Here is a 15,417-nt window from a genome sequence, read left to right as displayed (position 1 = left end):
GCCAGCCCTAGACGATAGGTTTTCCCTTCCCCGACTCTCCCGCTCCCACTGCACCTCGGTGTAACTTAGATCAACACAGTCCAGCCAGATGAACAGAGCAACATCAGGATCAGAGGAGTCTGCAGGTGAGCCTTAAGCAAGTTTTGAACAACCCCTGATCCGTATGGTGTTCATTTTGGCCTCAGCTGGAGGGTCCTGGTTCTAATCTTTCATTACTGTTGAAGAAAGTTTTTGCATATATAATCTTTTAGTTGATATAATTAGAAACTGGTAGTCAAATTTGGTAATTATTTATAAGGACCTCCACATTGCTGATCCACTGTCAGTTTAGCAGTAAAAGCATTTGAAAGTCTTAAAGCCAGGAACCAATAATAAAACAAGACCTTTAAGAAGTTATGTATTAGAGCTCTAATTATAATAAATTCTCGGCCATGTAGAGCCTTTAAGACCGGATTCAAATCCCATTGAATATGTTGGGAGTTTGCTATTGACTTCAACATGAGAAGGATCAAGCCTCTTAACAGTGCAAAAGACCAAAAATGTTCTGTTCTGTGTATATATTTTATTTATATTTATAAGAAATATGTAAAAGAGCACCCTTTACACTCTTGAAAGTACAATTAATGATAAACAGAGGCTGGCAATTGCTCACTGACAATACAACCCCAACAGCAACACAGGTCTAACAAAAAATTAATAAGCCTCACTCTTCCCCCAGATCTCTACTGGCCAGCCATCACACGTAGGATGATGTAAGCTTTCAGTCCATTCTAAATCATAAAATATCAGGGTTGGAAGGGACCTCAGGAGATCATCTAGTCCAACCCCCTGCTCAAAGCAGGACCAATCCCCAACTAAATCATCCCAGCCAGGGCTTTGTCAAGCCTGACCTTAAAAACCTCAAAGGAAGGAGATTCCACCACCTCCCTAGGTAACGCATTCCAGTGCTTCAGCACCCTCCTAGTGAAAAAGTTTTTTTCCTAATATCCAATCTAAACCTCCCCCACTGCAACTTGAGACCATTACTCCTTGTTCTGTCATCTGCTACCACTGAGAACAGTCTAGAGCCATCCTCTTTGGAACCTCCTTTCAGGTAGTTGAAAGCAGCTATCAAATTCCCCCTCATTCTTCTTTTCAGCAGACTAAACAATCCCAGTTTCCCTCAGCCTCTCCTCATAAGTCAAGTGTTCCAGTCCCCTAATTATTTTTGTTGCCCTCCGCTGGACGCTTTCCAATTTTTCCACATCCTTCTTGTAGTGTGGGGCCCAAAACTGGACACAGAACTCCAGATCAGGCCTCACCCATGTCGAATAGAGGGGAACGATCACGTCCCTCGATCTGCTGGCAACGCCCCTACTTATACAGCCCAAAATGCCATTAGCCTTCTTGGCAACAAGGGCACACTGTTGACTCATATCCAGCTTCTCGTCCACTGTAACCCCTAGGTCCTTTTCTCCAGAATTGCTGTCTAGCTATTCGGTCCCTAGTCTGTAGCGGTGCATAGGATTCTTCTGTCCTAAGTGCATTTGTCCTTGTTGAACCTCATCAGATTTCTTTTGGCCCAATCCTCTAATTTGTCTAGGCCCTCTGTATCCTATCCCAACCCTCCAGCGTATCTACCTGTCCTCCCAGTTCAGTGTCATCTGCAAACTTGCAGAGGGTGCAGTCCACGCCATCCTCCAGATCATTAATGAAGATATTGAACAAAACCGGCCCCAGGACCGACCCTTGGGGCACTCCGCTTGATACCGGCTGCCAACTAGACATGGACCCATTGATCACTACCCTTTGAGCCCGACGATCTAGCCAGCTTTCTATCCACCTTATAGTCCATTCATCCAGCCCATACTACTTTAACTTGCTGGCAACAATACTGTGGGAGACTGTGTCAAAAGCTTTGCTAAAGTCAAGGAATAACACATCCACTGCTTTCCCCTCATCCACAGAGCCAGTTATCTCGTCATAGAAGGCAATTAGATTAGTCAGGCATGACTTGCCCTTGGTGAATCCATGCTGACTGTTCCTAATCACTTTACTGTCCTGTAAGTGCTTTAGAATTGATTCCTTGAGGACCTGCTCCATGATTTTTCCAGGGACTGAGGTGAGGCTGACTGGCCTGTAGTTCCCTGGATCCTCCTCCTTCCCTTTTTTAAAGATGGGCACTTTTTCCAGTCGTCCGGGACCTCACCTGATCGCCACCAGTTTTCAAAGATCATGGCCAATGGCTCTGCAATCACATCCACCAACTCCTTTAGCCTCTTGGATGCAGTGCGTGTGGCCCTATGGACTTGTGCTCGTCCAGCTTTTCTAAATAGTCCCGAACCACTTCTTTCTCCACAGAGGGCTGGTCACCTCCTCCCCATGCTGTGCTGCCCAGTGTAGTAGTCTGGGAGCTGATCTCGTTCATGAAGACAGAGGCAAAAAAAGCATTGACTACATTAGCTTTTTCCACATCCTCTGTCACGAGGTTGCCTCCCTCATTCAGTAAGGGGCCCACACTTTCCTTGAATAAAACATCTTCATTTCTGGCTGAACTATAGTGGGGAAAAGACTGAATGTAAGTAATATTGGATTGCATATAATACCACGTTCATTAAGCACAGAATCTCCTGTAGCTCTACTAAATTTATCTCTAACTTAGAGACCCGGGGTGAAATCTTGGCCAAGCTGTGGTCTACGTCCAAACTTCTGTTGACTTCAGTGAGGCCAGGATTTCATCCTTGAAGAACAAATGTTCCTAACATGGAATAAAACCTTTTTTCTGTTCTTTAAAGGCCACTAAAGCTACATTTTATTAAGTTCCTGAGGACGTTTCTGGCTTTGCAGAACCCCCTAAAGAGACTGAAATAATTGGGAGTTCCCATGGGAGATATACACTCACTTGCTGCACCTGACTGAAGCCTTAAAGATGTTAATGATTTTATTTTGCTCGTCTTCATTTTGGAGTCTTTATAATAGACCAATTTGAACCACCTCTCTGAACATGCAATCTATTAATCCTCCACTTAACGAGATCTTCAAGCTTAATTTACACACAATTTTCTATGAGGTAAATTTCATTATTTCTACTCAGTTATTCCAATTACCTTCCCTAGCAAGTGGAAGGTGGCTTATGAACCTTTCACAGCAGAAAATACACACAAAAGAAATGCAAGCATTTTGCCACAGTTCAACTGTGGGTAACATTACTTGCATAATAATAATGATAATCAAAAAGCCCCATCTAAGGTTCTGTCTTTGCTACAGTTAACTTAAGTTAACTCCTTTCAAGTTAGCCTACCTCGAGTGAGAGCAGCCACACTGCGAAACAACACATGAGCTACAGTGCGACAAGTTGCGCTAAACTGAAGTTGTAGCCTGTACCACCTTATGGGCCCCTTAACCCAAGTTAAAAGCACCACCTCACTCAAGTTAAGGGTTTTTGTGTATGGACAGGACCTGAGCTAGGGGCAATACTTGAGTTATAGTTCAAGTTAAGTCTGCAGTGAAGACACCTTAATGAAGTGTGCCTTGGGACCTCTCCCTCTCATGATTGATTTAACCTGGGGTTCTGGTGGTGGGTGGCTGGAGTAGTAGTTAGCTGCACTGGCAGGGAAACCAGCTCTGGATCTCCAGGACTGACATCACCCGGGGCAGAGGATGTAACAACACAGAACCATGCCAACCACAAAATTCAACTGAAACTATTACAGCATGTAAAAAATAATTGTCATAATCTTTAATCAGAAATACTGTAGCTAAAATAAATCACCCCCAGTGTTCCCATTTCTTCAGAGGGTTATCATTAACTACACCCTGTCCTGGCTGATTGCTTAATTGAGCATCTCTGCACTGACAGGAGAATATTATCCCTTACAAACACTGGAGGCATGAGTGAATTACCAATGATGTTACTCAGAAATGAAAGGAAAGACGTGATTGTCATTTCTGTAACTGAAGGTATTTTTATTCCTTCTCTGGGTGCATTTTCTGTCAGTGCAGGAACATTCACTTCATTTTAGTGCCAGAGAATCATATGCAGGCAAATCTCTCCCCCACCATCTTGGAGCCATTCTCATCTTTCAGGCAGGTAATGAGACTTTTTACTGTCCTGGATTTAGACCTATCTAATTTTTGTAATGCTTGACCACTAGAATGGGCTCTACTATTATTGCAAATCCACTATCCTCAGGGCCCCAGTTCAGGAAAGGACTTAGGCATGTGCCTAACTTTAGGCACTTACTTATATGGTGTACTGAATAGGGGCCAATAGTTCAGTGATGTGCATTTGCAATATTTTCCATACCTATGACCCCTTGTTATAAAAGTTTCGATCCCTTCCCCACCCCCACTTAGCCAGAAAAAAATGGAGGCTAGTCACAACACCCTTTTCTCCCAGGGGTTATGATGCACAGGTTGACAATCTGTGTCATCAGTTGCTGCATTTCTTAGAATTTCATGCACGCGCTATACAGTGTATTGGAGTACAGTGTTTTTTCATGAAGAAATTATATTTGTAATCTCTATTAAAAGTTCCAAGTCAATACTTTTGAAGCTTGTAGCTTATATGCTCTAAATCAGAGTCCAAATGAGTGTTATAGACCTAATGCCAGCAAAATGCTGGAGCTACGGTAAAGAATATTGGGTTGACATTTGTTTAATGCCAAATGTCACATCTTCCTTATAAACTTTATTTAGTTCCTGTATCTGATTTTTTCTCATAACTCTACCATTTCTATTACTTTTGAGTACATGTTCCAAGTGCAAAATAGTGGATTTTTTTGTTGTTCAGCTACACTTTTAGCTAAATATTGGAACTGAATTTTTACGAGGGCAGAGAATGATGGTTGTAGGTACAAGCAGACGTAGTCTTAAACAGGAATTCTGTAGTCTTGCGCATGCGCGCAAAACTCTGCCACCACACTGTTTTCAAAAGGTGTGACACTCCTGCTCTTCATCTGCCTTCAGCTTGTTTGTTTGCTGATAATGTCAAATTGGATGATGGCTTTTGATTGTAAATGGTCTTTGTGAGACCAGAGAGACTTCTAAACACATTTCACTTGTTTTCAGCAGATCTGAAATCTCCAGGGAGACCCAAGTGTATTCAGTTTCTACCCATGAGTGACTGGTTGGCTTAGCTACTGACACCTGGTTGGCTTAGGGTATTTGTAATTAGTTCTAGGTTACCAGTTCAAATAGTTCCAGGTCACTACTATCTATTTGCTGTTCCATGGCTTATGTGAAGTGAGTCTGTGGTCTCAGTCCTGTTTCTGTTTACACAGATGTTTTAAAGATGTTTGTTCATTTATTTCATTATAATTGATCCAGTTAATTTTCTTCTGTCCTTCACTGCTGGCATCTGCCTATAATCTTTGTGCCACAGTAGAATATGGCTGTGTCCTGGTATTCAGCAGGGTAGCAAGGGGAATCCCATATTCCTGGTATACTGGGCAGCACTGAAGAAGCTGATGTAAATCACTTTCAAAAATGTGCTGATTATGGGGAGGAGGATGTTAGTTTGATCAGTACATGAAAAGGAAAATGGTGGCGACAACCAAAGGTGCTGTTTTTATTCTGGCCTCCTATGTCATCCAATGGCCCTGAAGGCTAAAGTGCATCACAGATATTGGCTCCACGACAGTCACTTATTCAGCTGCAAGACTTGGTTGGATGGCAGAAACTCTGTCACTGGGGCTAGAAGCTTATTGTTTCACATCAGCTAGGATCAGTGGGCATCCTGGCTGAGTTTATTAAGCCTGATGTTTCTCTTGTCCTCAATTATTTTGTTCTCGACACTTAAAAGAAGAGTTTTGGGAGCATGGTCCCTTTAAATGATTCCCCTGATGACCACTGTTTAGTCAGCTGGGAAAGATAAGAGACTTCACATTAGGATGGAATTTTTGTTAATTTTTTTCGCCGCAATTCTAGCAGTTTTTACTCTTGCATAGCTCTATGAGTCAGCAGCAAAAGAAACTACAGTATTTCTTACTGAGGTGAGTCCTAAGATATACAGGTAGATTTTATTGACTTCCTTTGCAATTGGTGTGTTTTTATATCTCTTATTTAAAGCCAATTGAATAGAGGAGTAATTACTCTTTACTGAAGCATGACACTGAATAGTTTATTTTAAGACTAACATATTTAGTTAATGACTGACTTTATGGTATGTGACACAGCTGCGATCTCTTATGTGACATTCTGCAGTTACAGCCTAGTGTTAAGTACAATGCTGATTCAAAGCTCGCCTCACTATGATCTAAGTGATTCACTTCTTACTGCCTCAAAACCTAGCAGTTTTTCAGTTGTCTTCTGTCTTATAAAAATATGCTTATCTTTGCAACCACTGCTCTGAATTTCAGCTGATGTCCTGAGCGAAGAAGCCATCCTGAAGTGGAATAAAGAAGCACATCTTGCGAAAGGCAAAAGTGTATTTCTTGACCAGATGAAGAAATTTGTTGAGTGGCTGCAAAATGCTGAAGAAGGTACAATTCCATTTAAGTTAACAGTATTTAGTAGCCTCTTGGCCATTCCATTTTGAAGATGTTGGTTGTATTATAGTAGTGCCTACAGGTTCAATCAGGACCCTGGCCCCACTGTGCTAGGTACTATGCAGATGGATGGTACAAGACAGGACCTGCTCTAAATTCTTTACAATCTTAGTCTTTAGAAGGCAGGCACCACTGACTGTTTTTCATGTCATTAATAGTGTCCATGTGAAGTCCTGAGCTCTTAGAATTCCATGTGTCCTGCCGTGTGAGTTTCACTGAATAGCACTGAATTCCTGAATGAGAAGAGCAATCATAGAGGCATAAGGACTGTAGTTGCTGTTAAAAAGGAATAATGGGAAGGGAAATGAATGGGTGTTTGGGCCCACATTTCCTTTTTTCTGGTGCCCGCAAATGGTAAACACTTTCCTTCTGGTATAAGAACAGGTGAACTGTCCCTTTAAAGACTGCCCCATGTTAGTTGTTTTGAGTGGCAGGTGTATAATTATCACTGTTCACTTGCCCCCTCTCTTCTGCTCAGTTCAAACTGATAATTTGACACACTGTTTCCTTCACTTTCTTGGGGCTGCTGATTATCTGTGGCTGCTAAACACAGTGGTATCAGGTTATCAAACATTATTAATATTCAGAATTTTATAGAGGGATTATGAACAGCAATTCCACCACATAGATGCCAGCATAACTGAAAGATTGACTTTTAACACACACCTTGGAATATTAAACTTTGACCAATTTAAAATGTTTGCATGTCTGGCAGTAGTCTAACACTTTATTTATTCTCCCCCCACTACTCCAGTGCAGGGGCATGCGCAAGGGTGGGCAAGTGGGGGCACAGGCCCCCCAATCAGTGGGGGCACAGAACTTTGCTGGGGCGGGGAGAGCGAACTGCTCTGTCCCCAAGATTAGGGAGGAAGGGAGAGCCAGCTCCACCTGCCGGGGCTGCTGGGGGAAGGGGAGAGAACCAGCTCCACCTGCTGTAGCTGGGAGAACCAACTCCTCAGCCCCGAGCTGGGGCAGGAAATAACAGCTTCTCGGCACCGGGGCAGTGGAGGGAAGGAGGGAGGGGCAGCTCCACCGGCACCAGGGCTGGGGTGGGCTCCTCCCACCCACTACTGTAACAGACCCCTAACCTCTGGCTGAGTTACTGAGGTCCTCAAATTGTGATTTAAAGACTTCAAGTTACAGAGAATCCACCATGTACGCTACTTTAAATGTGCAAGTGACCCAAACCCCATGTTGCAAAGGAAGGCAAAAACCCTCCAGGGTCTCTGCCAATCTGACCCACAGGAAAATTTCTTCCCAACCCCAAATATGGTGATCAGTTAGACCCAGAGCACATGGGCAAGACCCAGCTGACAGATACCTGGGGAAGAATTCTCTGTAGTAACTCATCCCCATCTACTGTCCTTTCACTGTCCATTGGAGATTTCTGCTGCTAGCGGTCACAGGTCGGCTACATGCCATTGTAAGGAGTCTCATCATTCAATGCCCTCCATAAATGTATCAAGCTCAGTCTCGAAGCCAATTAGGTTTTTTGCCTGCACTGCTCCCCTTGGAAGGCTGTTCCAGAACTTCACTCCTCTGCTGGTTAGAAACTTTTGTCTAATTTCCAGACTAAACTTGTGGATGGCCAGTTTATACCCATTTGTTCTTGAGTCCACATTGGTGCTTAACTTAAATAACTCCTCTCCCTTTCCGGTATTTATCCCTGATATATTTATAGAGATCAATCATATCTCCCCGCAACCTTCTTTTGACAGGTTTCAGAGTAACAGCCGTGTTTTACGAATACAGACTAACACGGCTGTTACTCTGAAACCTGTCATTATGCAAGGCACTGCATTTAGCCGCATGGAGTGGAAATCTATCAACTGCATGAAAAAACTTGTACAGATACAGACAGACGACATCTTCCTTTCCAAATGCAAACAGATGGACATCGTACCAAAAGGACTGAAGGTAAAAAATCCATTACAATCTACATACCACACAGACTATGCTGACAGCTTGTGCCACACGCTCTCAAAGAAACTGCGGAATCACCTGATCAACATCCTCTACAGCAAACAGGGGAAGATTAAGAATGAGCTCTCAAAAATGGATACTCTCATAAAAAACCAGCCTTCCACACAAACTTCCTCGTGGCTGGATTTTACTAAAACTAGACAAGCCATTTACAACCTTCTTTTGGTTAGGCTAAACAAGCCAAGCTCCTTGAGTCTCCTTTCATAAGACAGGTTTTCCATTCCTTGCATCGTCCTAGTAGCCCTTCTCTGCACCTGTTCTAGTTTGAATTAACCTTAAACATGGAAGACCAGAATCGTACACCGTACTCCAGATGAGGTCTCACCAGTGCCTTGTACAAGGGACTAACACTTCCCTGTCTCTATTGGAAATACCTTGCCTGATGCATCCCAATACTGCATTAGCCTTTTTCACAGCCGCATCACACTGGTGGCTCATAGTCATCCTGTGATCAACCAATACACCCAGGTCTTTTTCCTCCTCTCACTTCCAACTGATACATCCCCAGCTTATAGCAAAAATTCTTGTTGTTAGTCCCTAAATGCATGACTTTGCACTATTAAATTTGGCCTGAGAAGTTTGGTTTGAAATTGAATTGCATTTGCAACATACTTTCCTCAGAGGCGAACAATAAGTCAGAGATTCAGCGTAATGTAAACCTGATTTTAGTTGGCAGTTTGGGAGTGTGTGGTGTTTTATTTAGACTTTTGATAGCAAATATTTGACATGCATCTCAGTCTAGTTGTACTGCCATCTATAGTTTTGTGAACAGACTGCATCGTGATAGTCTTCAGAAACTGATTTATTTGACAGAGCACATCAGCTGCAGTATGTAACTTGTATTTGGGACAGCAGCAATCCCACCTGGACATATAGATTAGAGTTATACATGGATAGTTATTGTTTTTTATTAAATTTAACCAGTGTATACTTGAACTCACTTTATTTTGTGGGAAAGTTAGGTCTAGATTATCCATAGTGAACCAATTCTGTTCTAAATCTAGACCTATACAACTGAAATAGATGGAGTATAACTGAGAGTAGAATAAAGTGTTCTGTCTGCAGTATTCAGAGTGGTAGCCATGCTAATCTGTAGCAGCAAAAACAAAGAGGAGTCCTTGTGGCACCTTAGAGACTAACAAATTTATTTGGGCATAAGCTTGGGTTTTAGCCTACAGAAGCTTATGCCCAAATAAATTTGTTAGTCTCTAAGGTGCCACAAGGATTCCTGTTTGTTTTTGTCTGCAGTTTTGTTTCTTGCTGAGCCACTTTCCATATCTGCCATCTCTTCCTAGGAAATGTGATGCATGAGGCAAACCTTTATTCATATCTTTTATTATTGCTATTTACAGGAATAATGATATAACTGTCACTGTAAATCCTGTTCAAAAAGAGCTGAAAAGTTTTACCTTTTTTTTTTTACCTCATAGAATCAGAATCCGAAGGCGAGGAGAACGAAGATGGTTCAACAAAGCACAATCTCTAGGCTACTGTCAAACGGTCTTTGGGAATGCTGTACTGTTAGAGCAAAACAGGTTTTACTTCAAGGCTAGGCTTTCCTTTTGTTTAGAAGAATCAAGTTCTTTAATGGAGCCCTGAGGCATTGGATGCTCTCCTTGGGACTCCACCTAAGTTAGTGTACAGTGAGTCAGAGTTAAAAATATTCAGTAAGGAGCCATACAGGAAAAGTGAAATTAAATACTTATGGACTCCCTTTTTATCAGCAGTCTTTTTAGGTCCTGTGGCATGTGAACACTCCTGTGTCTGTTTATAGAATTGGTGGATCTGTGTTTGTAGCTTAATACTAGCTTGTGTAGGTGACTTGACACCACCACATTTTTTTGTATAAATGGCTTTTTGTATCTTAGTTCATTTGTTCTCAGTGCCTTTGTTTCATAGACTTATTGTCCGCCACTAAACGCATTCAGATTTCTTGTTCCTTAGGTGAAAACTGAGCAACAGGCTATTCTGAGACTTACTCTACTCCTTCTTTTTTTGTATTTTTAAAGTTCACTATTCACAAAGCCACAGTCAGTTAAGGATAGGCAGCAAGCCAATTTTTTCCCCCCCTCAATTTTCTCTGATCCAGTGTGGTTCTGGTCAGACTATCCAGATACCCGGACTTGGTATTCTCAATCTGCCCATCACTCAAAGAAAATGCAAAACTGCAACCTGTGTTGATCTGGACCTTTACATGTGCAAGATTTGCATGTGCAACAAATCAATATTGTAGGCTCAATCTAATGGCATGCAATGATCGGTAACCACCAGATTTTCATGAACAAAATAATTATACATATAAATCTGGTGGTTGCCAATTTAAATATGTAACTGAAATTTCCACGTGCAGATTAGAGGTTTCCTATATGACTGTGTAGGTTAATGTCCTGTCCCTCCATTAGTCACTTGTGCAAAGAAACGTCCCTGTTCACCCCATAAAACCAGCGTTCTTATAACTATTTCATTGGTCTAGATATTTCACTGTTCGCTATTACAATACCTCCACAATAACTGTAATACAAAGAGAGGCACCTTCATGATAGCTTGAATGCAAGTAACTTTTAAAATGTATGTTCTATACTTAAATCTTTTAACTGATCTGAAGTCTTTGCTATGGTAATAGACATATGAAGACTAAAAATAATGGTGTTGTGAAAAGCTACTGCAAGTGTGCACTTCACAATTTTCAAATATACAAACTTTCATTTGTTATTTTAATATAAAGGTGTTAAGTCCACATTGTGGTGAATGATCCTAGTAGGGTTTAGAAAGTCTGTTTTAATTATAGAAGGGCAAAAGAGCATCCTTAACCAGAAAAGTAGCAATGTATTTTGCAGTTAGTAACTCTAAAACTACCCAACAGACTGGGGAGGGGGCGTTTGAAAAGTATTACATGCAAATGGTTCCTGGAGTGCATCCAAAGGGTAAATTCTTGTCTCAATATATGCCCAGACTTAACTGCAGGCAGCATGCATCAAGCAGAGAATAAATTCCCTTGTATGCCACCTTTCAGCCAAGAACAACAGTTATGCAGCAGAAACTGATTTTACAGAATATATAAAATAGACCTTTTCAGTAACTATAGTAGCACTAGCAGACACCAGGATAATCACATTATTTACAATGGAAAACTGATGCAATGACAGAACACAGCTGGACCTAAAGGGATTCTTAATGTGTGCAGACACAAACTTACCACGATCATTACTGCCCTTGGGTGGTATTTGCATAAGCTCTGCTGCTGAACTGTTAAACTTATTCAGCAACAGCATTATATCAAAGTAAATACAGTATGCATAAAATGACCATACAGTTAGGGTATGCAAAAGATTATACATTTGTGTTATCCTGAAAATCAGGATGCCTTCAAAGGTGCCAATCCAGCATAAGGTATAATAATCCTGCCTTCAATGTGTATGTGTGTGACTAGAGAGAGACAGTCACACACATACACATTGAAGGCAGGATTATTATACCTTTTTGCACATTTTGCTGGATTGGAACCTTTGAAGGCATCTTTGATGACCTTGTCGAAGGAGGGCATGACAACCATGCTCACAAAATGTATATGCACCTTTTACCTTCCCTAAAAATCTTTGTCTATTGGAAAAAGGGACATGTCCACATGCATGTGCAGTTATATATCTTTCATGTCCAGGTACAGGTACTGCGTGGATATGTGTAAGCTACTGGTTACTGTGTTGTGTCCCCCTCGGTGCCTGATGCAAAGAGAAGGTGAGCCTGTTAAAGCCCCCACCAACAAAAAACTGGCTCTATAGTTCAAGCTGTAGAGACTCATGCTTTTAGCTTTGGGGTTCCCTTCTGCAATCCCTGGAATCACTCCAGATTGCGACTTTCACATATGTCCAGGTGTTTTGGATGCAACAGGTGAATTGTCCTTTAAAGCTCTTGTCCAGAGTATGTTCAGGAAGCTGAATGTTGTGCTCCTAGATAAGTATTTTTAGAATAGCTTTTCCTCAAAATGAATTGATGCATCAAAGTTTATATATAAATTAAGACCTTGACAAAAGTCTCAAATGAGAATTTGGGCAACACATTGAATTTAACTTTTTGAGAAGGGGGTGGAGGACAACGTTTACCTTGATTTTGATTTCCTGACTGTTGGTCAAAAGCTCAGCGTTATTGGAACACAACATTTAATATCAACAGTTCATATCCCTCTGCTGGAGATATGCAGACTTGGATCAACACTGCAAGTGCCATTAAGATCCAGGGTTAGTCTCTGAATGTGTGATTGTTGAATAAGAATGTTCTGTATATAAATATGCTTCATAGTACAATAGGACACAAATACATTGCATTTTATTTCAAAACATCAGTAGACCGTGTTTAAATGGTAGAACTAAAAATATCAATCTCCTCTTTAAAATAGACCACCATGTAGGGAAGGAGCCTGGGTGTGAACTTGGAGGGTTGTTGGGTATAGGTGGGAAAAGTATGGAACAGGTTTTTTTTGGGGGGTGGGGAGGGATTATTAGGAAGCTTCCCCCATGCAGACCCAGAAAAGCTAAGCAGTCATTAACTCTACTGAAGCTGTCAGTGCACATCATCTTTGAAGATGAATAGCCTGATTTTCAAAGAAGTTTTAGAAAATTTGAATCCTTAATCTTTGGCTGATACATGACAGCACAGAAAAAGTTATTTGTGAGGGCGTGCTTTTAAGATTTAACACTACAATTTGACAGCTCCACACAGAGATACTTGGACTGCTGCTGTGAGTGCGGTTTGGTGGATGGGTAATGTGTACTACTGGAGGAATTCTGTGCCACTATGCAATGTAGAATTTGTGCACAATTAATGTTATGTACAGAATTTCATGTGTGTCATGTCCTCCCCCCCACCCCCCCCGAATTGGGGCTGCAGTGCTGCTGGCGGCCATTAGGGGCTGATGGACTCTGCAGAGCCCAGCTCACAGTGAGTGGAGCACCTAGCCTGGTGTGGATGGAGGCTCTGAACACTTTGGCTGCCCAGCTTTGATCATCTTCCACTCGGAGACAGGAGAGGGCGCAGGAGACCCAGATCTGGCAAAGGGTGAGGGAGGGTAGGGCCACACAGTGTCCCCCAGTGGGATAGTAAATAAGCTGGGGGGAGTAAAGGCTCTGGGCGAGGGCGGTGCTAGTGTGTGCACTGGGGGTGGTGGCCTGCAGCTGGGCTCTGGAGGAGGGGGTTGCGGGTGTCTGGGCCCTGGGAATGCCCCACAGCTGGGCTGAGGGGGGTGTGGGTGTCTGGGCTCTGGGAAGCACCACACAGCACCCTCCAGCACTCCCCAACTGGAATTGGGTTGTCATAGCAGTTTCTTGAACTCTCTACCCCTGGGGGAATCTTTTGTTGTTGTTGTCTGTAATGTTGACATACTAGTTGACAGGTATTTTGAAATAAATTACCAAAATAATTGAAACTGAAGAGATTATGGTATATTGTGTTGTTTTGACAAATGAAATATGCAGAATTTTAAAATATTGTGTGCCGAATTTTTAATTTTTTGGCACAGAAGTCCCCCAGGAGTAAATGTGGTGTGGCCCAAGGGACTATTACCTGTGGGACAGTCTCACCAGCAGGGGAAGGGAGTTAGATGGACTGCTGCCAAAATTGCTTGGGAGAGGGTGTATTTTATGCTTAATTTACATATGTAATGCTGACAGCCCCTGTCATTGTTAGCCAGGATCAAACTTGTGATCACTGGAGCTTAATGCATGAGCTTCTATTGTATGAGCTAAAAGACACATCTCTCTTATAGCCAAGGCTTTAGCAGACTCATCAACTTTAGCTGTTCTAACTACCACTAGAGGGTGATAGAGTGCCACACCAAGCAGGCATGGGCCATACACTCACTCTCTCACTTGCTGTGTTTCCCCAAGTTTGTCTGTTTTCTTCTCCCCAGTAAAGATTTATTTGAGTGTAAACAGTCTTGGAGTGGGGAAGTTCTGTCTGATAAGGGCATCTGTTTAGTTTTTGCAGGTTTCTGGGTGAGGGCTTAAGGCAGTTTAGTTTTGTCGAGAGAGCCAAAATATATTGAATCTGACCCTTTTTGCTGCCAATAACCACATTACACACATCTGCATCTGAAGCATCTAGGTCTCCACCCATGTGTTCCAAAATTATTCAGTGCCTATAAAAAAAAAAAAAGGCCCTTTTTAAATAGCTGAATTTCAAAGTACAGTTTAAAAAGTCTCAACCTCATCCATGGTAATGGAAATATACCAAAAAAATGGCTTCCACAAAGGAGTCATTTTATTCATAGTGCCATTCCATCCATATGTCTTCCAATGGTCATTTTTCAGAATGGAGAGAGGTAAATACTGGTGTCCCCCAGGGGTCTGTACTGGGACCGGTACTGTTCAACATATTCATAAATGAGCTGGAAAAAGAGGTAAACAGTGAGGTGGCAAAATTTGCCGATGATACAAAACTACTCAAGATAGTTAAGTCCAAAGCAGACTTCACTGCGAAGAGTTATAAAGGGATCTTACAAACTTGGGTGACTGGGCAATAAAATGGCAGATGAAATTCAATGTTGATAAATGCAAAGTAATGCACATTGGAAAACATAATCCCAACTATACATATAAAATGATAGGGTCTAAATTAGCTGTTACCACTCAAGAAAGAGATCTTGGAGTCATTGTGGATAGTTCTCTGAAAACATCCACTCAATGTGCGGCGGCAGTCAAAAAAGCGAACAGATTGTTGGACATCATTAAGAAAGGGATAGATAATAAGACAGAAAATATCACATTGCCTCTATATAAATCCATGGTATGCCCACATCTTGAATACTGCGTGCAGATGTGGTTGCCCCATCGCAAAAAAGAGATATTGGAATTGGAAAAGGTTCAGAAAAGGGCAACAAAATGATTAGGGGTTTGAGGAAAGACTAATAAAACTG

The 15,417-nt window shown here is 41.9% G+C and overlaps 1 protein-coding gene and 1 long non-coding RNA gene across 10 annotated transcripts in view; one reads left to right on the top strand and one right to left on the bottom strand.

Annotated features, from left to right (window-relative positions):
• BZW2 (basic leucine zipper and W2 domains 2) overlaps positions 1–10,377 on the top strand; it is a 78,307-nt gene extending 67,930 nt beyond the window's left edge. For 5 of the 6 annotated variants that reach the window (XM_043541118.1, XM_037890584.2, XM_037890583.2 and 2 more), the window contains 2 exons: positions 6,339–6,461; positions 9,941–10,377. In XM_043541118.1, the coding sequence (XP_043397053.1) occupies positions 6,339–6,461; positions 9,941–9,996 (179 nt within the window). In that variant the 3' untranslated portion in view covers positions 9,997–10,377. Of the gene's footprint in view, positions 1–6,338; positions 6,462–9,940 lie in introns of those variants that run through there. The other variant, XR_006289010.1, reaches the window with a different exon arrangement.
• Positions 1,913–15,417, bottom strand: part of LOC119565402 — a 39,977-nt gene continuing 26,472 nt past the window's right edge. For 2 of the 4 annotated variants that reach the window (XR_005224031.2, XR_005224030.2), the window contains exon 6: positions 12,996–14,889. This is a non-coding gene — a long non-coding RNA (uncharacterized LOC119565402). Of the gene's footprint in view, positions 2,535–12,995; positions 14,890–15,417 lie in introns of those variants that run through there. The other 2 variants (XR_006289012.1, XR_006289011.1) reach the window with 2 other exon arrangements.

The sequence above is a fragment of the Chelonia mydas genome, chromosome 2 (genome assembly GCF_015237465.2).
Source record: "Chelonia mydas isolate rCheMyd1 chromosome 2, rCheMyd1.pri.v2, whole genome shotgun sequence".
NCBI classification, from domain to species: domain Eukaryota; kingdom Metazoa; phylum Chordata; order Testudines; family Cheloniidae; genus Chelonia; species Chelonia mydas.
This window is presented reverse-complemented; position numbering and strand designations above follow the sequence as displayed.